The sequence below is a fragment of the Lampris incognitus genome, chromosome 4 (assembly GCF_029633865.1).
Source record: "Lampris incognitus isolate fLamInc1 chromosome 4, fLamInc1.hap2, whole genome shotgun sequence".
Lineage (NCBI taxonomy): Eukaryota > Metazoa > Chordata > Actinopteri > Lampriformes > Lampridae > Lampris > Lampris incognitus.
In genome coordinates, this window is record NC_079214.1 from 5,714,759 (window position 1) to 5,741,103 (window position 26,345).

Here is a 26,345-nt window from a genome sequence, read left to right on the forward strand (position 1 = left end):
GAACTGTGGCTATGGTGTCCTACTAGCCATTAAAACTCTGGGGTGCACACACTCCGTCTGCTTTTCGAACACATTAACTGCTCCTCCTTGTCCAAAGAAACTGAAACACCGTACGCATGATGAAGTTGTACTGCTCCATCATCAGCCACGTCAGCCAGTGAAGAGAACCACGCTGGACAAAACGTACAAGTTCTCTGGTCTGACGCAATGCGTCAGGTCACAGAGTGCATTCAGAAGGGAAAGAGCTTGTGTGCCGTGAAAAGGAACACTAAAGTAAATGAGCACGGCACAGATGGACACCAGTCAACGTATGCAAAACTCTGCCTGATTCTTATCGTGGAACAGTTCACCTGGTGCTTCAACCCCAGTCAGTCATGTGTTTTCCCTTCCAGTTAGACTTCCCTTCCAGTTAGACTTGGATAAAAACTGAGGAGGTTTCAAGTCAGGACCACGTCGGTTGTGCACTCAATATGAACTACACTTGACAGAACTGCACTTACCGGGTTGTCTTATGGACCATAAATACATATAATAAACTGGAACAAGTGCTAAATAACAAATAATCATTAAACCAACATTAAAAAACATTAACCACGGGAATTGAATGAAGGCCTGTATGCTGCATTTCAACAAGTTTTATGGTTTTTAATTCGTACTCTGAAATGCAAATAACCCTGGATAAGGAACGGGGACTGTTTTTGCATAGTTTCATAAGGACAGTGTATTAAAATATATTGCATCATTAAATATTGCCAGTACAATGTACATACACATACATGTATCATGCCCAGCATCACAAAGGGCTGTTTTTCTGTGAAAACTACTGACTGAGTACTAGACTTTTACCTAAGGAAAGTCCTGATGCATTTTGATCTTTGTAACAGAGGAACTGACGTAACGTTCAACTGTTAAACCGTTAAAAACTTTAATTTGCATAAATTAGGTCTACTCTAAATGTTATTCTTACCATCCTCATCCACGGTGAGGTCCACGACCTCGCCAGCGCTCTGCCGCAGAGGCTGGATAACGGTGGAGAGCCGGTGGCGTCCGCGTGGCTCCTGGAGTCGGTTCTGGGAGCAACTGGTGGCCCAAATCCTACCAAGACCTCCGACTGAGCGAGACCTGTGGACATACAAGACAAAAACACATCTTTGCTCTCAATGTCAAGATGATAATAGTCTGACATGCATCATCTATTAATTCAAATTAAATGACAACAGGGAGCCCGGCCAGGACACCACACCACCAGCAGAACTGGAATGGGACTGGTGTTCACTGATGGGGACTGTGTTACTGTTTTTGCCGTTTGGCCTTCCAGACTTATTTTTTGTCATTTAATTTATCTCTTTTTGTATTCCGCTATCTGTTGTCATTGATTGTGTGATGCCACATCTCAAAACCACTTAAAAAATGAGGAAAGATGATTAGAAACCTATGAGCCACCATCCTCAGTTCATCTCTTCACAGTTATGATACAGAAAGTGAATTTCCCTCAAGACAACCTTCATGTGGACATCCAGGTGGCGTGGCGGTCTATTCTGTTGCTTACTGAGACAGGGATTGCTGGTTCGAATCCCTGTGTTACCATCGGCTTGGTTGGACGTTCCTACAGACACATGTGGCCGTGTCTGCAGGTGGGAAGCCGGATGTGGGTATGTGCCCTGGTAGCTGCACTTGCGCCTACTCTGGTCGGTCGGGGCGCCTGTTCGAGGGGAGGGGGAACTGGGGGGAATAGTGTGATCCTCCCTTGTGCTACGTCACCCTGGTGAAACTCCTCACTGTCAGGTGAAAAGAAGCGGCTGGCGACTCCACATGTATTAGAGGAGGCACGTGGTAGTCTGCAGCCCTCCCCGGATTGGCAGAGGGGGTGGAGCAGTGACCGGGACGGCTCGAAGAGCGGGGTAATTGGCTCGATACAATTTGGGGACAAAAAGGAGGGACAAAAAAACAACAACAAACAAACAAAAAACCCCACAAACTTAATTCCCAACTTGTATATGACCAGCACTTGTTAATACCTTTAGAGAGATACCTTCCTGCTGTTTCTGAGCACATGTTTAACTAAGGTGGTTTGAATTACAACTGAAGGTAGGTGTGGTTTTATGATTTCATAGCTATTGGCTACTGAAATTCAGGGTGGTCGTGTGGGTGTGGCTGGGTGGGCTAAACACTGGGGCTAAACCGCTTGCCGTAGAAAAACGAGAAATTTACTGGTGACAGCTCCCTTCCTGCTCTGTCGTCACTTTACAAAAAAAGAAAAAGAAAACGCGAGCGACGAGACCACCGACAGCAGCTTTGAGGTTGAGGATGTGGACGTGGAAGACAATTCCTCTTTCTCTGGAAGTTGACTATTCGCCTCACGAATATGTTGCTCAGCCAATACAGTATTCCTGAGCCAAAAGGGGGCATCTCTGCTTTTATAGCGTCCCGCTACGGACACGCCCTCTATGCTAATGATAATTTGTGACGTGGCAAGTTACCACATTTTCACCAACCGGAAATCAGTTACTCGACCACCGATATCGCTCGTCTGGCCATAAGTGTGATTTTAGGGCTACCATTTGTCTCATCGATCAAATCCACACTCCGTACATTGATCAACAACAGGAAAAGTGGGATTTATATGCAGGTATCTCTTTAACAATGTAAAAGAAGCACTGTGTCCTTATCGTCAAGTGGCATCCATGCAAATACTGAATAACAATTCATCTCCACAATCAAAGTTGTATAATTATTTTTATAGCTACATTTCTTTTTCTTTCTTTCCCCCCCCTTTTTCTCCTGAATTGTATCCGGCCAATTACCCCACTCTTCCGAGCCGTCCCAGTCTCTGCTCCACCCCCTCTGCTGATCCGGGGAGGGCTGCAGACTACCACATGCCTCCTCCACATGTGGAGTCGCCAGCCACTTCTTTTCACCTGACAGTAAGGAGTTTCACCAGGGGGACGTAGTGCGTGGGAGGATCACGCTATTCCCTCCAGTTCCGCCCCAACCGACCAGAAGAGGCGCTAGTGCAGCGACCAGGACACATACCCACATCTGGCTTCCCACCCAGACACAGTCAGTTGTGTCTGTAGGGACGCCCGAACAAGCCGGAGGTAACACGGGGACTCGAACCGGCAATCCCCGTGTTGGTGGGAAACGGAATAGACTGCTACACCACCCGGACGCCCTCATATGCTCTTATTTCTGATAAGCATTGCACGCACTACATTTAGCCTAACACAGGGAACAGGAAAGAAAAGGTATGGATCAACTCATGAGGTGTAAACACATTCGAATTTGCATGTTAATATTTACTGCTTTCTGCGTACAGTCAGCATCAAACCAAACTGACTGAGGGCTGTTGAAAGCTTGGCTGGAATGTAAACAAGACGGCTGACAAGATAGCATAGCAGCTAACGCACACACACACACACACACACACACACACACACACACATTCCCCTCTGTATGTGTACAGAGGGGAATGGGGCTCGGGTATTGACTTCCTGTCTGTTGGGCTGACAGATATATGTTAAATCTCTAAAACAAGCACGTGGAGCCATCCTTGTACAAGCTGCTCTTGCAGAAAGCAGGGACAGTGTGTCCTCTCCGAGTCCTCCACCAACCTCCCATACCTCCACCAACCCCTCCCATCTTTATCCTAACGCTCTATCCTTCACCCTCCCCTCATCCCTCAATTCTCCTTATCACTCTCTACCTCACTTGCCTTTTCTACAACCCTTCCTCCCTCCTTTACTCCTTTTAATTTTCGCTCCCTCCGGGGCTCTCATCACTCTACCCTTTCATCGCTCGCTTTTCTCTCTGTCTCTCTCAACCCTTGGAATAGCTGTGTTTCCCTCCAACAGTGCCATAAAGCAGGCTGTGCAGAGGACTGCCATAAAGCGGGTTGTCATGGAGAGACACAACTGGGGAGCAGCAGTCTTCTCTCCACTGAGCTCAAACCTGAAATGTTTGATGTTTAAGCAAAAATCAGAACCTGGTGGAGAATCACGAGACAAGGGGGGGAGGAGTCGAGTGGCTGGAGTAGACATGCGGAGTAAAGGGGTTTGTCATACAACTAGACCTTTATTAAGGTCTGAGAGAGTGAGCAAGAATCAGGAACACTTTGTCATTTCACGTCATGTACTTTTGCACATGAAGAGAAACAAAATGCCGTTTCCCACAGCAGTACAACACACAGACAAACACACATCCAAGAACTACAAGAACACACATATTCAAGCTAACACACATATCCAAACCAAACAAAAAAACAAAAAATCACTGTCCAAGGGAACAAACGCCAGCCAGGGAGCTGTTGGAACCGCTGGTCTGCATGGGCTAGCGGTTAGCCTAGCCTGCCCCGATTATGCGTCCTGTCAGACCGCCCTCCATGACTCCTCCTCGGGTGCAGCTCCAGGCAGGGGCCATGGTCCCTGTGGCAACCGGACGAAGCAGACCAAGCCCTCCCAGCCGATCTAGCGCCAGCTCTCCTAGCCAGACACCCTTGACAACACCTCCCCGCACTCCACACCGCAACACCAAAAACACCAGTCAACACCGGGTGAGGCCGCCGCCAGACCGGCCTCGGTGTTATCAAAACTGCTGGTCTGCATGAGCTAGCAGTTAGCTTAGTCTGCCCCGCTTCTGCATCCTGTCAGACCGCCCTCGGTGCCTCCTCCTCGGGCGCAGCTTCAGGCAGGGGCCGTGGTCCCTGTGGCAACCGGACGAAGCAGACCAAGCTCTCGCAGCCGATCCAGCGCCAGCTCTCCCAGCCAACAAACAAACACAAAAATATAGACACAGACGTGGACAAAGACACTGCACTGGGTGAGGCCACCACAAATGTGAATTTGCGCCGCCATTTTCCCACAACAGCTACACACTCCTCAAAATCCAACATACACACAGAGGTCACATTGCTCTGTATGATCAGGGGAAGCCCAGTTACAACCAAGTAGATGAATAAAGGAAAGTAAAGGAATAGAGAAGGAAGAACTATGGTAACTTTTACACGCACACACACACGTGCAAACACACACACTCTCTCTCTGATGAGCCAAAACATTATGACCACTCACAGGTGAACCGAATAACGATCAACTCCATACAAGGGCTCCATGTCAAGGTCGGGGTAGATCAGATGGGAAGCGAACAACCAGTTCTCGTAGTCAACATGTTTAATGCAGGAGAAATGGGCCGGAGTAAAGACCTGAGCAACTTTGACTTGGACAAAATTGTTATGGCGGGACGACTGGGTCAGAGCATCTCTGAAACACTAAGGCTTGTAGGGTGTTCCCAGTCAGCAGTGATGAGTACCTACCGATAGCGGTCGGAGGAGGGACAAACCACAAACCGGCAACAGGGTTTTGGGCATCCAAGACTCACTGATGCAGGAGGGCAACAAAGGCTATCCCTCTGGTCTGAATCGACAGAAGGTCTACTGTGGCACAAATTCACAGAACATTTTAATGGTGGTTACAGGACGAATGTGTCACAACACATTGTGCATCACACCCTGCTGCATATGGGGCTGTGTAGCTGCAGACCAGTCAGAGTGCCCATGATGACCCCTGTCCACCGTCAAAAGCACCTACAATGGGCACTTGAGCATCGGAACTGGACCTTGGAGCAGTGGAAGAAGATCACCTGGTCCGATGAGTCCCATTTTCTTTTAGATCATGTGGATGGCTGTTAACGTGTGCGCCATTTACCTGGAAAAGTGGTGGCACCAGGATGCACTGTTGGAAGACTACAAGCCGGCTGAGGCCATGTAATGCTCTGGGCAATGTTCTGCTGGGAAAACCAGGGTCCAGCCATTCATGTGGACGTCAGTTTGACATGTGCCACCTACCTAAACATCATTGCAGGCCATGTACACCCCTTCATGGCAGTGGCCCTCTTTCAGCAGGATAATGCACCCTGTCACAATGCACACATTGTTCGGGAATGGTTTGAGGAACATGATGAAATGTTCAAGACATTGCCCTGGCCTCCAAATTCTCCAGATCTCAATCCGATTTAGCATCTGTGGGATATGCTGGACTGACAAGTCTGATCCACGGCAGCTCCACCTCGCAACTTACAGGACTTGAAGGATCTGCTGCTAATGTTTTGGTGCCAGATACCACAGACACCTTCAGGGGTATTGTAAGAGTCCATGCCTCTGCAGGTCAGTGCTGTTTTGGTGGCACATGGAGGACCAACAGCATATTAGGCAGGTGGTCATAATGTTTTGGCTCATCAGTGTATACACATACACAGAAAGCTAGAAGGGTAGTAAGTAGAATGGAGGAGCATAGAAAGCTTTGTTGGGGTCTAATTGGCCCGGGCTCCTCAGCTCTGGGCAGTACCCAGGGAACAGGCCTGCCCACTTGGGAGAGGCTCCTAATTACCCACAAGAAGAACTGGGATTATTTTGTAAATATCTGTTTACCACTATGGCCCCCTTAGGGGGGTCAGCCAAGAGGATAAAAGTACACAGTAAATATGGACGCTCGGGGATTAGAGGGGGGTCGAGGTGTTTCTTGGCAAAGCAGAGGTTCCATCACCCTCGAGTAATGTCAGCAAAATATCTAGTGGGCTGATGGAAGCACTAAGGGCTTGACACTGGGGTAATGTGGGGTGAGCTGCTGGAACCGCTGCTCTGGACTCTGCTAGAACTTGGGAGTTGCAGAGGCGGAGCCAGTGTCACGCAGAGACCGTGTTGTGTTGAAATGGTATGGTAATGGTCAGGCTGACTTTGGGGGCTGTTAAAAGCTTGGCTGGAATGTTAACAAGACAGCTGACAAGATAGCATAGCAGCTAACGTGCACGCGCGCACACACACACGCACGCACGCACGCACGCACGCACGCACACACACACACACACACACACACACACACACACAGTTAGTAGAGGTCAAAATAATTGTGATTGCAAATGCAGACAGAATTCCAGTGTCATGAAAACTGCACCATTTGCCTCACATTTTCTGGTGACAAGGCGGAGAGCACACGTCCGGCCATATAAATGTTAAATGTGTTTGTTGAGGCCATGGTTTATTTTCAAGAGCTTATTTATTGTAACAGCATGTAAAACCAATTACCCACCAAGCAGTGTGGCCATCTCGTTTGCTAGTTGTCTTACTACATTTTCTCTGACTGACATATTGTCTTTTCCACACTGTTTCTGACGACCAACCTCACTGCTAAACTAAATATGCGTCCAGGATAGTGAAAGCACGCACACACACACACACCGTGCACTGAGCTGAGTAGGCACAAACGTGTCCTTGTGTGGGTGTCACTGATGATCACCGTTACCCTTCATCATATGGTCAATCTCACAACTTTCTAAGAAAATACATCACCTCAAATGTTGAACTAGATTATAGATTGAGAAATAACATTTTCATAATCGTCACGTTTATTTGTAAAAAATGTGGGTTATAAGAGCAACCTCGAGCTGTATTCCTGAGGAGTCTGGTCTTAGTACATGTGTTTCAGATGGAGCTTAAAGACAGACAGCATCAATAGAATGGTAACCATCATGTGAAAGCCATTTTAATGGGAATGTTTCCACTGATGATATGATGCTGAGGATACTAAGCGTTAACTGTCTTTCGCCCAGCTCCAACAGACCCAGTAAAAAATAAAAAACCAGGGCGTCCGGGTGGCGTAGCGGTCTATTCTGTTGCCTACCAACACGGAGATCAGCGGTTCGAATCCCTGTGTTACTTCCGGCTTGGTCGGGCATCCCTACAGACACAATTGGCCGTGTCTGTGGGTGGGAAGCCAGGTGTGGGTATATGTCCTGGTCGCTGCACTAGCGCCTCCTCTGGTCGGTCGGGGTGCCTGTCCGGGGGGGGGGGGATAGCGTGATACTCCCACGTGCTACGTCTCCCTGGTGAAACTCCTCACCGTCAGGTGAAAAGAAGCACCGGGCGACTCCACATGTATGGGAGGAGGCATGTGGCAGTCTGCACCCCTCCCCGGATTGGCAGAGGGGGTGGAGCAGTGACTCGGATGGCTCGGAAGAGCGGGGTGATTGGCCAAGTACAATTGGGGAGACAAATGGGGGAAAATCAACAACAACAAAAAAACAACCCACTTCCTCCCAATTAGGGAGTGTAAAAAAGAATTTTTAGGAAGGTAATTAGCCACAAACTCCTTACAACCCATCACAAAAAATGCTGTGTATATAGTCTCACAACACACCCCAGCAAACAAACAAAAAAAACACACACACGAATGCACACACACACCAAAACAACCCCCTTCCCTCTGTGTTATAAACAAAGCTTCCATGGTTCATCCTGCTGACTCCTGACCCCCCCAGCCGTGCTGACCATCCCCCTTCAGCAAGGCCCGGTCTGCATTCCCCAGCAGGCCAGGACAACTCCGGCAGTCGGGGAACAGGAAGACAATCCCCTCATTGCTGTATCATCCTCGAGACAAATTTCTTCAGAGAGAAAGAACAGGGAGAGACTAGTAGGAGGGAGAAAGGTGAACGGGAGGTAAATAGACAGACAGACAGACAGAAGGCTCCGCAGTGGACTGCTGCATGTTAGCCACCAGGAAGAGAGGATGATATACAGGAATAACATTAGGATAAAGTGGGGATAAACCTGATACTCAGATGGGGTATGATGAATGGAGGGGGCTACAGAGACCACGACTTAAGTCTTTTGAGACCACCACTTAGTCTTTTGAAACGTGGCTGAATCATCTGTATATTTGTAACAGTCTTATCGACTTTCAGTTTTGCTAAATTCCTCGGTCTGTAACTAAATTATTGAGTAGCCTCCAGCAACTAGAGGGTAAGGAAACAAAATCCATGGACAATGTTTATATGACTGACAGTGTCCAAGATTTAAGTCACTACCTCTTCAGATTTGTTGGAAGTCCGTGTGGTAGGCTAGCTGAAGCTATGCATCATGTGATCCAAAAAAGTGTAATAGAAAGAGCCAACATGCAAGATAAATTCTTTGCTCTCTGTTAAAGTCATGATAGCTCGATCCACCATCAGGTTATAATCAAGAGAAGAGGCCAGCGGTTCTTAACATCTGTCCACAGACGTTCCATCCTCCCATTATCAATAATGTCCAACATAGCTGAATTATGTCATTATCCATTATCCAAACCGCTTACCCTGCTCTCAAGGTCGCGGGATGCTGGAGCCTATCCCAGCAGTCATTGGGCAGCAGGGGGGGAGACACCCTGGACAGGCCGCCAGGCCATCACAGGGCGCTCTCTCTCACACACACACACACACACACACACACACACACACACACACACACACACACACACACACACATTCATACCTAGGGACAATTTAGTGTGGCTGATTCACCTGACCTACATGTCTTTGGACTGTGGGAGGAAACCGGAGCACCCGGAGGAAACCAACGCAGCATGGGGAGAACATGCAAACTCCACACAAAGGACGACCCCCAAGGTTGGACTACCCCAGGGCTCGAACCCAGGACCTTCCTGCTGTGAGGCGACCGTGCTAAACACTGCGCCACCATGGTGGGATAGTTATGTTTCCAGGGTTTCTACTGTGTCCTACTAAGACCGAGTCAGACAAACTCACGGACACCTTTTATACGTCTCTGTGTGCAGTTTGAAGGTATGTCGAATGCTGAGTCTGGCCTAGATTTACTCAACTGCTGAATGCCCACCAAGATCATCTGCAGCTCCTCTCAAATGAAGGGAAATATGCCTACTCCGAAGCTGATTCTTTAAACTTTTTACCGGCTAGCCTAGTGGTAGCAATTCTTTTTTTCCTTCTTTTTTTTTTTTTTTAAATTTTCCCCCCTTTTTTCTCCCCAATTGTACTTGGCCAATTACCCTATTTTTCCAAGCCGTCCCAGTCGCTGCTGCCTCCCCTCTGCTGATCCAGGGAGGGCTGCAGACTACCACATGCCTCCTCCCATACATGTGGAGTCACCAGCCGCTTCTTTTCACCTGACAGTGAGGCGTTTCACCAGGGGGACGTAGCGTGTGGGAGGATCACACTATTCCCCCCAGTTCCCCCTCCCCCCCGAACAGGCGCCCTGACCAACCAGAGGAGACACTAGTGCAGCGACCAGGACACATACCCACATCCGGCTTCCCACCTTGCAGACACAGCCAATTGTGTCTGTAGGGACGCCTGACCAAGCCGGAGGTAACACAGGGATTCGAACCAGCGATCCCCGGGTAGCAATTTTTCTTAACCTACATTTTCATAGGTATATACAATATCCTATAAATTAGATTAAAGTTTTGGACTATTTTATAAAGGGCTGTATTTAATACACGTATCTGTCATCTCCCGCTGTAGAAGATCTCGGTTGACAGCCAGTAATTGAGCTAAGCTAGAATAAACTCACCATTCAAGGTTCCTTTTAAATGCATACACAGAAATAAACAAGGTATCCATTAGTTTAACTGGCTCTATATGCGCCAGGACACATGGTGAATGAAAACTCTGGAAACTGAACTATCCTTTTAACCCATGATACGGTCTGTGGGGGTAAGACATACATGCCCGTTTTCAGCTTCCTACTGACTACCCTGACCAAGATTAACCTGGAGATGAAAACTTGCCGTGTGGTTTTTAACCTTTGCCTATAACCATGTTTAACTCACTGTATCAGAGGGCCTCTGACATTTTTCTAAAGACTGTCAAGTTCCACCTCTTCAGACTTTGAGTAAACATCTTGTTGACCATCCAAAAGGCTTTATCTGGCTCATGACATCGCTCAGTCCAGGTATAGACCGAGACAGGCTGAATAAAGAGCTTTTGCTGCCAGGCAGGCAGTTGGCTTTGTGTCTGGTGTTTCTAGTCAGTTGAGTGGAGAGGCATGGAGAGGGCTCAGATCAGATGAGACGGCCCCTTTGCAGGGGGACATGGCCTCACTGCTATAAACAACCAGGCATGCAGTTCCTCTATGCTAGTTTTCTCTGGCTGATGTAAGGAGCGCTATGGAACCCATGAGCAAAGCAAATACACAGGATTTCGCCACGCTCCCCCACAACCCCAGTTACCCTCTCATCCTTGAACCCTGGCTCACATCTTCATTAGAAACCAGTAACCTGGTTCCTGAGCGTTTCAATTCTCATTAAACTGACTTTCTATCTGACCTTAGCAACAGGTCGCTGATTTCCCTGAGATTATCCCCTTCCCACGGTCAAGAAAAGAAACATTTCTACCCCCACGCTTCGCATTCCACACACAGTGCACAGCCCGGTCGTGCACACTCAACATGCACATATCCACACAGTCTTAGGATGAGTCACACCCGCCCTGAGAGCTCAAGAGTGAGAACAGCTCTGACTAACTTTAGATTTCACATAGAGGACCCCACCCTGGAAAAAGCAGACATCTTTAGTCTAATGTTTCAGCCTTCAGAAATCAAAAAGACAAACCAAGGCTCAACCTGGTGAACTGCTCACTGAACATATCAAAATCAGTTTGGTCTTGCAGTCCACAGGGAAGGGGCTGTTGGTGGTCAGATGAAGGAGGACCAATGCTACATGACTGGTCATTAAAGATATAATGAAAGCCTGCTGGAGTTGCCTCATCAAGCCAGGACTTTACAATGATCAATATATGTAAAGGAACTGAAGGATGTGGTAGCAAGAGCCATTAATGAGGTACCAACAGATTGGACGATCTCCGGGTTCAAACACTGGCAGGTCAAGCTTCACGACATATTCAACTTTTTTTGTTGTTCCAACGCCTGAGATTTGGTCATATGCTTGCCGCCCCAGATAAGGACCACTGGAGCAAACACCCTGCTGCCCGAATACCGCGAGACCAGGAAGACTTAATGTCTGGAAGCTACATCAGATACATCTGCAACATTAACACATTCATTCACTCATTCGCTTCTCCGGGGTCGGGTCGCAGTGGCAGCAAGCTAAATAGGGCACTCCAGGCATCCCTCTCCCCAGCAACGCCCTCCAGCTCCTCCTGGGGGATCCCAAGGCGTTCCCAGGCCAGACTGGACATGTAGTCCCTTCAGTGAGTTCTGGATCTACCCCGGGCTCTACTTCCAGTTGGCCATGCTCAGTAAACCTCCAAAGGAAGGCGCCCAGGAGGCATCCTAATCAGATGCCCAAACCACCTCAACTGGCTCCTTTCGACGCGAAGCAGCGGCTCTACTCCGAGCTCCCTCCGAATGTCCGAGCTCCTCACCCTATCTCTAAGGCTGAGCCCAGACACCTTATGGAGGAAACTCACTTCAGCCACTTGTATCCGCGATCTCACCCTTTTGGTCACTACCCAAAGCTCATGACCATAGGTGAGGGTTGGAACGAAGATTGACTGGTAAATTGAGAGCTTTGCCTTCCAGCTCAGCTCCCTCATCACCACAACGGTCCAGTACAACGTCCGCATTACTGCAGACTATGATTAACACATTAAAAAGCAGGTCTGGTTATATCAAACTGCATCAATGAAAAGCAGTCTGCTCATACAAAACAGGCACTAAAGGCACAACAAAAATTAAACTTGTCCTCTTTGGATTGTTAATAGACAATGCTGCAGAAAAGACTATCCATACATTATTAAAACCGCTTATCCTTACTCAGGGTCGCGGGGAGGCTGAAGCCTATCCCAGCAGTCATCGGGCAGCAGGCAGAGAGACAGCCTGGACAGGCCGCTAGACCATCACAGGGCCGACACACACACACATACATTCACACTGAGGGACAATTTAGTACGGCCGATTCACCTGACCTACATGTCTTTGGACTGTGGGAGGAAACCAGAGCCCCCAGAGGAAACCCACGCAGACACGAGGAGAACGTGCAAACTCCACACAGAGGACGACCCCCAAGGTTGGACTACCCCAGGGCTCGAACCCAGGACCTTCTTACTGTGAGGTGACCGCGCAAACCACTGCACCACCACTGCAGAAAAGACTACTACAAGGAGATTTTCAGCAAACATACAACTTCTAGAAATGTGTGTATTGTATAACTGATAAAATATGAAGTGTAACCAGTAAAATGATGATAAGAAGTGAACGTCAAACCAAATCTCCACAGGCTGTTCCAAGGACAGTCGAATTCATTTTTTCTACTGAATCATAAGGTTGAATAACCGATATTGGCAAAACAAACCAGCAGATCAAGTCTATATAACTCTAGCCACTGACTGGATCTTTCATAAAGCCGGCACAGCACTTACTACTCCAACATATTACCTTATAGCCACAGTTTGAAAAACCCCATACAATTACGTGGCTGCAACTATCTAACGGTTAATTTTATATCTAACACTAAATGTCAAAGTAAATCAACATTACGGTAATTTAGCTTTCAGTTTAACCTGAAATAATAAGTAAAATAACTACCTTTTCAAATAAACAATTAAAACATTATCCATTTGCTTTCAACATAATGAGAATCCAGTTAGTAATGTCATCAAACGTCAATCTTTGTCCCTGGTGATAAATCAAAGCACCTACCTGAAGCCATCTCCCACTGTGACTATCTCCACCTCACTATCTGTGGAGGTAACGTTGATCTCCTCACTGGCGGGAACTGGGGGAGGCGGAGCCGGAGTTGCTTCAATCACCACAACGTCCTCATCCAGGGCACCTGAACAAACCAAATAGTCCAGTTTTATACCACAAATATAAACAAAACACACACACACACACACAAAACAAATTTCCATCTACCTCAGAAATGTATGTAACCTGCTAACATCTATTTTAGCATCTCTGGTATATTCTCTGCACCACTGCACTTTATCACCTCGTATCTCACCTGTACAAGTCAATCCTTGTGTATATATCTGAAGATTGCTGTGTTGTAGTGTTGTTATTCTATGTTTAAGTACACAGAGAGAGCCATGAAACTGGAGTCAAATTCCATTTTTGTGCAAACCTTCATGGCCAATACACATGATTCTGACTGATTCGATACCATCTTGTATTTAAAAGTCTTAACACACATACCCTTTAATCCTTTTCATAATTATCAGAACAGAATATTTTAATTTGATATCACAGCAGAAATATTTCTGTGTTATACAAGTGCAAATAAACTATAAGGTATAAAACGGTGAGCAGAGGCCGACATACAAACACACCCCACAATGGAAATGGCCTGCTTTCATGTTTTGTTCAGCTCTAAACAGCATGTGCAGTGCTTCCTCTCCCCTCACTGGCTTAATGTACGACATAGTGGGGCTGAGAGCGTTTTTCTAGTATCAGCATGCAGGGCAATAGTCAGAGTACTAGGCCTATGAGAAATGTGGGTCAGCAAATGCTGCTCTGCACTGTTTGCAATAGGACTGGCTTTTTGCAGCACCATGACCAAGTCTGGCCTCTGATTGGTCCCTTACGGCAAAACTCACTTTAAGCCCCGCCTGGCCTTGCTGTCAAGAGAGAGCCGCTGGGTGCGTTCAAAAAGCCTGTACATCTTACACTGTTACAAGCAGACAGAGAAAAGGAGTCTAGTTGTATTTCATAGAGGCTGCTGGAGAAAGGAGATCTAATTTCTCACTACTAGTGAGATTTGGTGAATCACATGCGTCCGGGGGAAGGGTATAGCCTTCAACCTTAACCTCGGTCTTAAATTCCAGTGGTAATCCCTTTACATTTCATGTTATTAGTCAACAGCTCAACAAGGAAAGGACATAGTTCAGACACCTACATCGACGTTAATCATGCTAGAGTTTTCAATGAGAGCAACAATTCTTGAGTTATTTCGAAATCAACACATGCACAATTAGTTCCTTCACTTAAAAACTGTTAAATCCAAACTGATCTTAAATGCTTTTGATACAATAAATGTTATTCGTTTTAATATTGTCTTATCACTTGAGTGAATAACAAACTCAAAAGGAGCTAGCTGTGCTCTTCGGTTATAACAGGTTGTGCCTTTGTATGCAGTTACTAATGAACAAAACAACCCCCAAAAATTATTTTCATTGCAGTGGTCTCTGGGGAGCTGCTGCTTAGCACCATGAAGACTTACTGCTACTACACAAGCAAGAGTTTGCTGAGCGTAACCAGGCAAAATTAAAAGTGATACAAGTGTGTATATGCACTTTTATAAAACAGAAAAATGTGTCTAAAATGGCTGTATGTGGGCCTGAGTGACCTCTTTTAAATGTTAAACATAGGTGGTCACACTCAAATATTAAATGGCCATGTGATTGTCTTGATTCTGAAAAAAGGCACTGCAATTATACATGTCCACTTTTGATGACAACAACATGCAACCGTTTCAGTTCAAGTGTTCTGAATATAACTTGTGGACTTGTATGAAAATAGCAACACCCCAGGAGTGATCTGTGGTCATCGTTCAATTTAAATTTGCCAAGAAATGTGTTGTACCCCTCTAGCTTCCTCTTATTCATGTCAGTTCTGTGGCATAAACAGAGTTGAACAAATCTACAGTTTTGGAGATTTGGCTTTGGAGATTTTCATGCCCTATCCGGCATTAGCTGGCTCCATCAGCTGTCTCCTTCCTCTCTTCTGCTGTAAACAAAAGTCCTGTTTTCCCTTAGGGACCTGCTGTTTTTATGCACAGGCAGTAGCTTAGTGCCGAGCATGCCTGAGTCTTCTCAAACTACCTGCCCCTCATGATGGAGGCAAAACAACAGCATCTCCCCTGACCCCTTTTAGCTCTCTTCAGGGCCATGGCCCTGAAAACACTGGTATAGCCACATGGAGAGGACAGAGTGAACTTAGTCAGAGGCACAAGTTGCCGAGGATTAGAAAGCCAATATTTCCATGATACACTGAGTCCTTCTACAAATTCTGCACCATTTGTACTTAGGAAACAGACGGTGCTCATCATGTGACTTGTCACTCTGCTGAGGATAAGAAAGGCAAGTAATGGTGCACTTTTGGAAACTGAAGAAACCCGCTCTTCTAACTGAGATATAAAGAGCTGTGGTTTGGCCTACAGGATGCCGGATGCAGCACCCTGAACAGCAGAAGGGAGATAGAGATGTTTAGCCATCAATCAGAATAAAAAAAATCAATCAGTTCATCTGTCAACGGTGCCTACAGCATTGGCCCAATATTTTCCCAAGTAATCTCAAAAAAGTTTACACCTATCCTGTCCCTTGTCATGTTCAGAAAAAAGTGACATGAAAAAGAAGAAAGTTAAAAGTATAAAAAACAAACACACACATTAGAACAAATACAAGTTCCCTGATCCTTGTTGTGACATTTCTCTTACACTAAACTGGAAAAATAGCATCTAGCAGAGATCCAAGATGGAAACATGGGCGACAACGTTAACCAGTCGACTAAAAGGTCCGACCTGTTAGCCAAGGGCTAGCGAGTCTATTAATCCGTGCATGTTACAACATTCAGCCGCAGGACAAACTGCCTAGAGCAGTCACAGCTAGCTAACAGTGGCAGAATGTCATAGAACAATTCTCTCACTTTCTCTTTGGTGGTGCGTTGCCAGATCGCCCTAAGGAACAAACCTCCCATGCTTTAAGTGTTGACATAGATCAGAATAACATGATGTCTCTAAACCCAGGTGTATGTATGATATATGTCATTATCATGGACACTAGCATAACCCAGCTAAGCACTTGCTTGGCCGCATTGACGGTAACCGGCCAGGCTCAGCGCTAGCTCGGCTACTATAAGCTAATGCGCTTGTTTCCACCCTCACAGACAATTGACCTTTCGCGAAGTACCGCCCCAGAACGGTGCTGGTCCAATCCTACCTTAGCAACGGTCCGTCAAGCTTTCAAACACACAACAACATGCTGAAACGGTGTGCCTATGGGCTCTGCAAATCGGATGCTAGATATGTGAAAAGTTTGGAGCGGGTGTTCTTTTCTTTCCCTTCCCGAAACCCAGAACGCAAGAAGTGCAATGTGGGCAGTAGATTTGGCAGTATAGCAGACCCCATGGCCCGCTTAATCCATCCAGAATCAACACAAACACCTGTCTGCTCCAAGCTAAGCTTGCTACTAGCTATTATTGATAGCTAATACAGCTAACGTATTATTACTGTTACTTTTACCCACACAATGCGCTGATTTCTTCCTTCATATTTTGGGGTTTTCCGGCTACTTTCTGGATAGTTCTGAAATGGTAGCGGCTAGTTCCCATCGATGCAGAGAACGGTCAACTGAGCATGCGCAAGTACTCTCGCCTCCGTTGTTTGGGTAGGTTAGGGTTAGGGCGGGGTTAGGGTTAAAGTTAGCTAATCAGACGCAGAGTAGGGGCGGGTCTTCCTAGAAACCTAGCGCCTCGACGCTACGCGGGGCGTGCGGAGGCGTGGTAGAGGCATTTCGCGCATGCTCAGTTGACCGTTCTCTACGTCGACGGGAACGAAACGCTTGACGGGCAGCAACTAAGGGGGGCGGGACTTTGCGAAAGGTCAATTCTATTAACCTATGAGCACATTTGAATGCAAACAAGAAATCCAATGTTTAAGATTCCTCACATTATACTAATTTATATTTCTTAAAAAGCTCATTTGGGAAGGGACACTGTACATTAATCAGCATCCGAAACAAGAGTAAACGTACCCAAGTTAGCTGAGAGGCTAGTTTCTATCCGCAATCCCTTTGCCAGATGTTGCTAGGCATCCTCGATTACGTACACGTGGATATCGGAAATGTCATTAGTCCAATATCCGGAAATAAACGATTCTTTGCATGAATGCAGTACGCTAAAGGGAAATCATGTGTTATCTGCTACCCTCGATCCCTCCGCCCTTCAGCCTGCGCCAAGGGTTTCAGTCGCTTTGATCTACCTATAGGCAGTTCTGTTTTTGGCTACCCTATAACATATGCTGAACATGGCTGAAACAACGGATTCAAACACCGAAAGAAACCGGAGTAAGACGTTCACATGTACCAGAAGATCAAAACACTGGTAAAGATCCAGAGATCTCAACTAAGTTCTGAATTCATCCTTTAGGACCTTACCCCAATTTCGGGAGCCAGATATAGAAGTACGTACGCGTGACCACTCCACTAATCGCGGTATCGCCATAGTCGGTACAACTAGACTAGAGTAATCTAGAATCTGTAGGCAACGGACAAGATTTGGGTATCGGAAGCATTCTGGTTTCCGTTTCCGCTGTGCGCCGTTGTAGTCCGCAGAGTACCGACCATCACGTTTCAGTAGGCGGCGATTTAAACAGCAACGTGCTTTGACTGCGTGCAGGCGCAGAGTCCGTGTGAGGAGCGAAGGAGGCGGAACGCATTGGTCGAGATGTCGTCTGGACCTTGAACACCTACAGCAAGTCTTGACGTGGATGTACCGTAGAAACGTTCGACTCGTGTTGACTATATGTGAAACAATCCGGTCGTCTCTCAATTCCATTCTTGCGTCTCAAGTTTCTAAGCCGACTTTAAACACTCAGTATCGTAACGTGCATGGATAAGTAGACACGCTGGCAGACTGGCGGGTCTGATCCTGTAGCCGAGCGGTTAGCGGTGTCTCCTGCGGTGCGGGCGATACGGGTTCGCGTCCCGGCCGCGGCAGCTCCTGTGGTTGCGTTGTCCCCCGAATTCGCTGCAGTATGTTTACATGACCACAATAAACCGATAACTGGGAATAGTCAGGTAATGATAATAATCCGACTTGATGTGTTTATATGCACTTTAGTAATGCAATAATCGAAGAAAACTGGTTTACATGATTCAATCGAGAGTTGGATTTCTTTCCAAGTACATGACGTAACACTTATTTTCAAAACTTCCTGTCAACATGGCGTCGCTTTCCATGGCCTCTCCGCCGGTCAGGGCTGTCCTTATGTGGAATTTGTTGCAAAACATGCAAAACACTGCTCTCCTTCTTCGCGTTCTGCACATGAGCAGAAAACGACGAGAAGCATTTATACGGCAAGCATCTGCCATTGGTCGAAGCAGCATAGGTCTTCCTCCACTCCAACCTAAAACTTGTGCTTGCTGGATGCGCGTTAGGAGTAAGGACTGGTGGGAGAAAGTGGTGCTCAAGTAATTCTCAGATCAGGAGTGGAGAGAGAATTTCAGAATGTCTCGGGGAGCATTTGTGAAACTGTGTGATCTGATGAAGGATGTCATGGGCCCGGCCCCCGACGAGGTGACAGTGCGTCATACCTCTACAAATACGGGTAGCAATAGCGTTGTAGTACAAGCTCGGTAGCTGCGGAGAGTATAGGCTGACAGCGAATCAGTCTGGTGTCCACAAGTCAACAGTGATGAGGTTTTTACACACGTTTTGTAAAGGCATGGTAACAGAAGTAGTACAACACTTAATCAAAGTCCCAACGCTTGAAGAAGCCTGCACCATAGCCCAGAGGTTTGAGGCCAAGTTCCACATCCCTCAAATCAACGGGTGTGTTGACGGTACCCACATCCCTGTTCTGGTGCCCAGTGATGGTTACAGGGATTTCGTGAACAGAAAAAGGTTGGACATCCTATGTCCTCCAAGGCGTCGTTGATGACAAGTACTGGTAAGTTTTGATGAAGTTTATATGCTATGTGTTTTATGCTATGAATTGCATTAAACCTGCAATACCTATTGCCAGTTGTTTTATTGATTACTGTAACTGTTGTGCACCAATAAGGGACCCAAAACAAATTCCTAGTAGGCATATAAACACACCAATAAGTAGTTTTAGTAGGTAATATTGTTCTGTATTGTTCTTCTGTCAGCTTTTGGAGGGCTAGCTATAAGGTCCCTGGAAGCGCCCATGATGCTACTGTGCTCAAACAATCTCAGTTGTTCAACAAGGCTCACCTTCTTCCCAAGGTATGTATGGGCCAACATTGAGTGCATACCTTGATCACAGTCATGGTTAGTTTCAAATCCAATGTGCTAGAGTACAGAGTCACAAAAAAAAAAAACGTATACTTTTTGTATATATCTGTTATACCGGCAGAGAAATCCAAGCCCTGTGGAGAAAAAGTAATGGAACTACCTTGCTCTTTTCTAAAGGAAGCCGTTATTGCATCTTTAACAAACTGTACTTTTTCTGTCATACTTTCCAGCATGTTCAGGACATCAGTGGAACACCTGTCGACTTATTCGTGCTTGTTGACCCAGCCTACCCCTAATGGAATGGCTCATGAAAGGGTACACCCACACTTCTGCTCTCACCCCTCAGGAAAAGTCCTTCAACATCTGCCTCAGTGCTGCTAGGGCAGCAGTCAAAATTGTGTTTGGGAGGTTGAAATCAAGATGGCGGGTTCTTCTTAAGCGGAGTGACTTCCACTTCACCTTCACACAGTTTGTTGCTGTCACTTGCTGTGCTTTGCACAATTTCTGTGAGAAGATAAGATTCTCAATCCAACCCGGATGGAAGAGGCAGCTTCCGTGGAGAGAACCGTGCCCCAGCCTGCAGCCCGGTCGCACCCTCTACCACGCAATGCAGATGAAGCTGTTAGGCGAGTCCTCACAGAGTATATGGCCAGCAATTTCCCACTTCGTGTGCAAGAAATATGAACAGTGACTGACCTACATTTTTTTTTTTTTTTTGGAGTCAGTTTCACAGGAATGCACCCCAGCTGTTCAGCTCTGGTAAAAGACACTACATGCACAAGGGGTGGCATGACAAACGGCAGCAGTTATGATTTTGACATCTACTCCTCTACAGCTTAGCTGTACATAAGTAATTATGTTTGTTTTACAAGTCATACATGTCATTTAGTAATTACAAACTTTTAAAATCTTTTTTTAAATAAAGCAATGCTCACTGAGCACTTATGTCTAACTTGAATGAACAAGTCTGTCATTGGTTATCAAAACATTTTAATTTTCTTCTGTGATTATACAGAGAAATTGTGAATATATATAACAAAAATATATAAATGCTTTGTTTCACAGTGTAAACACTGCTAACAGTATCCAACTGCTTTAATAATTGTAAAAAGTATATTAAGTCTTCCTGTGCACTCACAGTTTAAACAGTGCTAACAGTAGCACACTGCAGACTTTAAAGTGTAAAAAAAATCTGTGCACTCACAGTGTAAACAAAGGTTATCTCTGCAATAGAACGGTCACAGTATAAAGAGTGCTAACAGTGATGCACTGTGCTTAATTTTAATTATTAAAAAACTCAATGTAAACAGAGGTATTAGTGTAAACCTGAAATTCAGAAGATGATGTTAACAACTACAGCATCTGGTAGAATGCTGTATCATCCGAGTGGTCATCGTTTGGTGGCTTCGGGGTAGACGTGTAATTTGGAGGATGATAGAACCCTGGGTATGAATGGAGGCCGTACATTTGTGTAGGGACCTGGGGCATCGGGGGCATTGGCGGCATCCGTCGTTGGAGACCCACCAGCATAAGAGACAAAGCCCATTCTGTGGACCGTGCATTGCACTCCATCAGGGATGAGATGAACTGCTCCTCCCACTCTTGCTGTTGTGCCATCAGGGTTGTCACCCACGCTTGGTGCTGCTCTTGCAGCCTCTCGAGGTTCGAATAGTGCTGTTGAGCACTCCTTCTGGGCCTTTTTGCCTGTCTGGTGGTTGGGCCTGGCACAAGAAAAGTCAGTTAGGCTGGCAGGCTAGTACCTTTCCATAAGAAAAAAAGTGTTGCAAACTCTGGCTCCATATGCATAGCTCTTTTAATAGACTGACGTTTCGGCCAACTGGCCTTGTTCAAAATACTCTATTGATTTTGATTTTGAAGGAGGCCAGTAGGCTGTTACTGAAACGTTGACAACAGAACGTTGTCAACGCCCTATGTTCCATAAGGGAGCAACAGGCATAGAGAGAGAGAGAGAGAGAGAGAGAGAGAGAGAGAGAGAGAGAGAGAGAGAGAGAGAGAAGGCCAAAAACGTCAGTCTTTTAAAAGAGCTATGCATATGGAGCCAGAGTGTGCTATAATTTTTTTTCTTATAGTCTAGTGCTTCTAGTGATCAGCACCTCACCATAACCCTTGGTGTGTGTTATTTTTTTTCTATTGGCTGGTACATTACACCATATCTAGGCCAGATGTACTCTGGTCAATATAAATTTGTAGACCTGGTTGCTGGGGGGCTGAGTGTGGGAGATCACTTCTTGGGTGTCAGTTCTCTCCAAGTCAGATCTCTCCATGTCAGACCTCTCCATTTCTTCCAAAGAGTCCTCTGTGAGTACAGTATCACTTGTCGCTGAAAGGCAAACACAAATGTTCTTACATTTATACACTTGTTGACCAGGGAAGTGAAACAAAACATATGGCATAGCTGTTCACTGTCTATTGCCGTCTATATTAGCTAGATACCTGAACAGCTACTTGGTAGTTCAATTAAGGTCAGCTAGTAATTAATACACATATTCTGCCTAGCTACAATACAGGTGTAGCAGTAGGCCTATCCCTTATCATCAATGGTGTGTATAAGTTACTAGCGAGCTGATAAATCTTGTGGCCATCTTATAGCATTAACATAATTCAATGTGTGAGTTTATTCTCTCCATCAAAGGGAGACAAAATGAGACACTAACGTAACGTGCTTCTCATGCCTACCTGGTGATGAGGCGACATCGTTCCCTTGGGCAGGAGTAACGGGCTCGTCCCCAAAGCCCACGTCTACTCCACTGCCCTCAGTACAGGATAATGGTCTGTGACCCAACAGGTTTTCCAAATTGTCGAAATAAGGGCATGTAGCCGGATCAGCTCCACTGGTAGTGTTTTGCCGTTTAGCTTTGTAGTAAGCTTGTCTCAAGATATTTCCAGCGGCATCTTATTTGTTCCACGCTTCTCATGAAGCCCGCCTCTGCCGTTTTCGTTGAGACCTTCTTAATTGTCTCTCCGTTTCTTTATTTCCGTCCATCTAATAGATGTAGAATATTAAGAGTTGTCATTTCATTTAACATGAATTTGGTTTCTTCCTCACTCTGAATTTGGTTTCTTCCACAGCTGCTTGCCATGTCTGATGAACTGCACCTGCTCGCAGTTTGACATGTTTTTTTTTTACATTTTTACACATGCACAGATGTAAAACAACGAAATAAACCAGATTAACGATACACATGCGCCGAATAAAATGGAATATTGGTCAAAAAGCTAGGTGTGTTTATCAGATTTTCCATAATCCGATAACGGCCTTTATCCGATAAAGTATATTGTATTATGCTGGTTACATGACCACTTGAATAATCTGGTAACTCCATAAATCCAATAATGGTTGGCTTATTAGTGTGCATGTAAACATGCTGAATGACATCAGAAATGCACTGTGTAGCTACTTTTCTACAATTTTAATGTTACCCACACAAGCAATACAGCTCTAGTTCAGTATTCTTTAGAATGTTAAAAAAATGACTAGTTATGGGCTGTGATCTCCCTTGTTCATTTGTACTCATTCACGTACAGTATGCTAGTGTATTCCGAAGGCTGGGAACCTGTTTGTCTGATTCAAAATGGATGGAATGGAAACCCTATTGCTTTGAAATACTGTTTATTTCATGTTTAACTTGTGACATAAAATTGACACATCTGAGCATAAACATTCTTTGCCTCCATTTTGAAAACAAAGTCTTTTTTTTCAAGAGTGGTTTTCTTGTAGATTTCTTGAAATTACAAAAAAATGTTAAAGCTTTAAGCAAACAGTCAAAACTGAAAAATTCTGCAAAAACAAACTATTCTACTTCTATCACAAATAGTGCTTCTCTTTATATAAAATATTCTCCTCATGTGTAGCCCAGTAAGATCAAAACCTTGAAAATGAGGTATCATTTCTTGGAAATGTGAATGCACACAAAGTCGTAGTAATGCTAAAAAATAAATATAACATTCTTGATCACACAAAACCAAAAAAGGTACCTTCTTCAAACAACACAAATAACGAACGTGTGCATTAAAGGCCTACACAAACAGCCTTTCCTAATTTGGAAAAAAAAATTAACCTAGTTTCTAGTAGCCCCGCTGACTATTAATTTCATGCAGAATGGATGAAGTGCTGGGATGTCCATCTTGGGAGGATGGAGATTCTGACTGCCGGTGCTGATGTGGAGGAATCATGGGTGGCACAACAGTAGGCTGTGTTGGCTGATACAGCTGTGGAATGGACCAGGCACTAGGGGTTGATGTTGGTGAGGACGGTGTGGTCCAGGGTGGCATTGTTGAATGAGGTTGAGGTTGACCAGGATTCAAATGAAGTTGAGGCTGACCAGGATTCAAAGCACTTGCAAGAGTGTCCATTAGTTGCAGAAACATCTGGTTAATGGCCTGTTGCTGCGCCTGCATCGCCCGCAATATTCTCTCATCAGCCTCCCGTTGTGCCTGAAGTATCCTCTCAAAAGTAGAAGCCTCTTGAGCCACATGGCTCTCTTCAGCTCCATGTATTTCCTCCAGCATCCTTCGATTGTCAGTCATGTATGCCCGGAATTCATCATCTACTCAGCACAATTTTGCACTTCTTTTTCGAGCCTTGGCTCCAGGAATAGGCAGTGTCCCTGCTCTCTGTGCTCGGAGCATAGGACACACCTGGATCAGCAAGGGTGTTTGTGGCATCAGTATCACAGGATACATTGCTGGAATCTCCCCATTTATTGAAATAAACAATTTCTCTGTTACTCCTCAGGTCATATTAATGCGGAACAAAAGACATTTCGATGCATAATGCTGTGTGTGTGTGTGTGTGTGTGTGTGTGTGTGTGTGTGTGTGTGTGTGTGTGTGTGTGTGTGTGTGTGTGTGTGTGTGTGTAGAAACCAACTGAATAGAATGTATTCATGAGTAACAGGTTTATTCCAGCTGCCTTATATGAAGTAGCCTAGGCTAGCAGGCAATGTAACTCTATCCATCACATCGCCTGTCTCTACTTGTGTCGCACACGAATAATTGCAAAGTATACTACTACTATCTCTGCCTACATCACATCTTCTGTAACAAGTGGTTTGTATCGGCAACTGCAAAAAGTTAAATGAACTCACCATCAACATCCGTGTCAGATGCGGGAGCCAGGTTAGCTGTGCTAGCATCTTTAGCGTCAGTGGAAGCAGACGATGGTGTTGAACTCTCGTGGGACTCCACAATACCCACCAGATCAACGACTGGTTTTGGCCCAAGTATTTTGTCAAGTTCATCGTACCATGGGTATTTGTCTTTCTCTTTACCAGAACTTCCTGTTTTATTAAGTGCATTGCACACTTGGCACTGTGCAACAGACCTTTGAAACCCCCTTTCCCTGAGCTGTTTGCTAAAGTGAGTAAATTTCGCTGTTCTTGTGTGTTATCGAAAGTTGTGAGCTTATATATTCATATGACCAAATCTCTATGAAGCACTGCACCTCCTCATGACTCCACATTCTTCCACAATTTGCCATGCTCGCATGTTGTTGTTAAACGGGATTGTCTTCCTCATCTCATAATGCACAGCGTAGCTGGCTACGGGAGATCGTTTAGTCCAAAAATGTGCAGTGCTTTCTGCAGTTGCGTCGGTCCTAGGTCGGATCACGTTCTCACCACAAACGAACCGCACCAGAGTGCGTTTGGAAGCGTACGGAGACCACCTTTTCAACAAGATATAGGTCCGCTTGTTTGGTCCGCTTATGGTGTGCACCCAAGTACGATTGCTGTGTTCTCACCTGCCCAAACGAACCGCAGCGGGAAAAGGAACCAGAGTTCGATTCAATCGAACCAAACAAGGCAGGTGTGAAACGGCCCTCATATAACCATACAACATATTAACATCTCTTTCCATTATACTCCTAAAAATATTCCACACCTCAACTTTCCTCTTTTCCTAATGGGCTATATTCCTCCTTAGCTTGACAGCAAATGTGGCATGGCTTAAAACATAATTTAATAAATTAACATTACATCCGTTCACTTTGCCAGCCACCCCAAACAACCACAATTCTCTCCATTCCATTCTGTCAACAAACCTTTCTTTCCAACATCTACTTATTAATTATTTTTTTTATTTACAACATGCATCCCTCCAGTTCACAACATTCGACAAACTCATGTATAAATGTTTCCACTGCCACATCACACACATATTCTTTCTCCACATTCACATCAAACTTACTGATTATTAAATGACTGAATACCCTATTGTGCCGTAATAAAAAAATGTAAAAAAAAAAATCAAGATTCTCACATTCAACATTCTTCCACTTCACTCTCAGATTCCTCCATATCCTCCCTACAACCATCTCGTTCATAACCCTCTCCCACACTTTCTCCACAGCCGGTCTTCTCACTTCTTCCTCTCTTAAACATCGATACATCACTTTCGTTTTCACATTCATCAGACTCACTCTCCTCTATCCTTCTCCTACACACATTTCTATAATAATAATAAAAATAATATATTTTATTTGTATAGCCCCTTTCATTGTCAAAGACAATCTCAAAGTGCTTGACAGTGCATTCTATCTCTCCTTCCTCGTCCGACACAGCCTCTCTCTCAGTCATACTGACCCAAGCTCTCGGCATCCCCCTCTTGATCTTTCCAAAT

At 45.4% G+C, this 26,345-nt stretch overlaps 1 protein-coding gene across 4 annotated transcripts in view; it reads right to left on the bottom strand.

Annotated features, from left to right (window-relative positions):
- The window catches only part of rnf111 (ring finger protein 111), a 68,431-nt gene that overhangs the window by 12,848 nt on the left and 29,238 nt on the right, over positions 1–26,345 (bottom strand). For all 4 annotated transcript variants that reach the window (XM_056278091.1, XM_056278089.1, XM_056278090.1 and 1 more), the window contains exons 3-4: positions 13,436–13,568; positions 968–1,122 (exon numbers count right to left, since the gene is read on the bottom strand). In XM_056278091.1, coding sequence (XP_056134066.1) covers positions 968–1,122; positions 13,436–13,568 — 288 coding nt within the window. The remainder of the gene's footprint in view (positions 1–967; positions 1,123–13,435; positions 13,569–26,345) is intronic.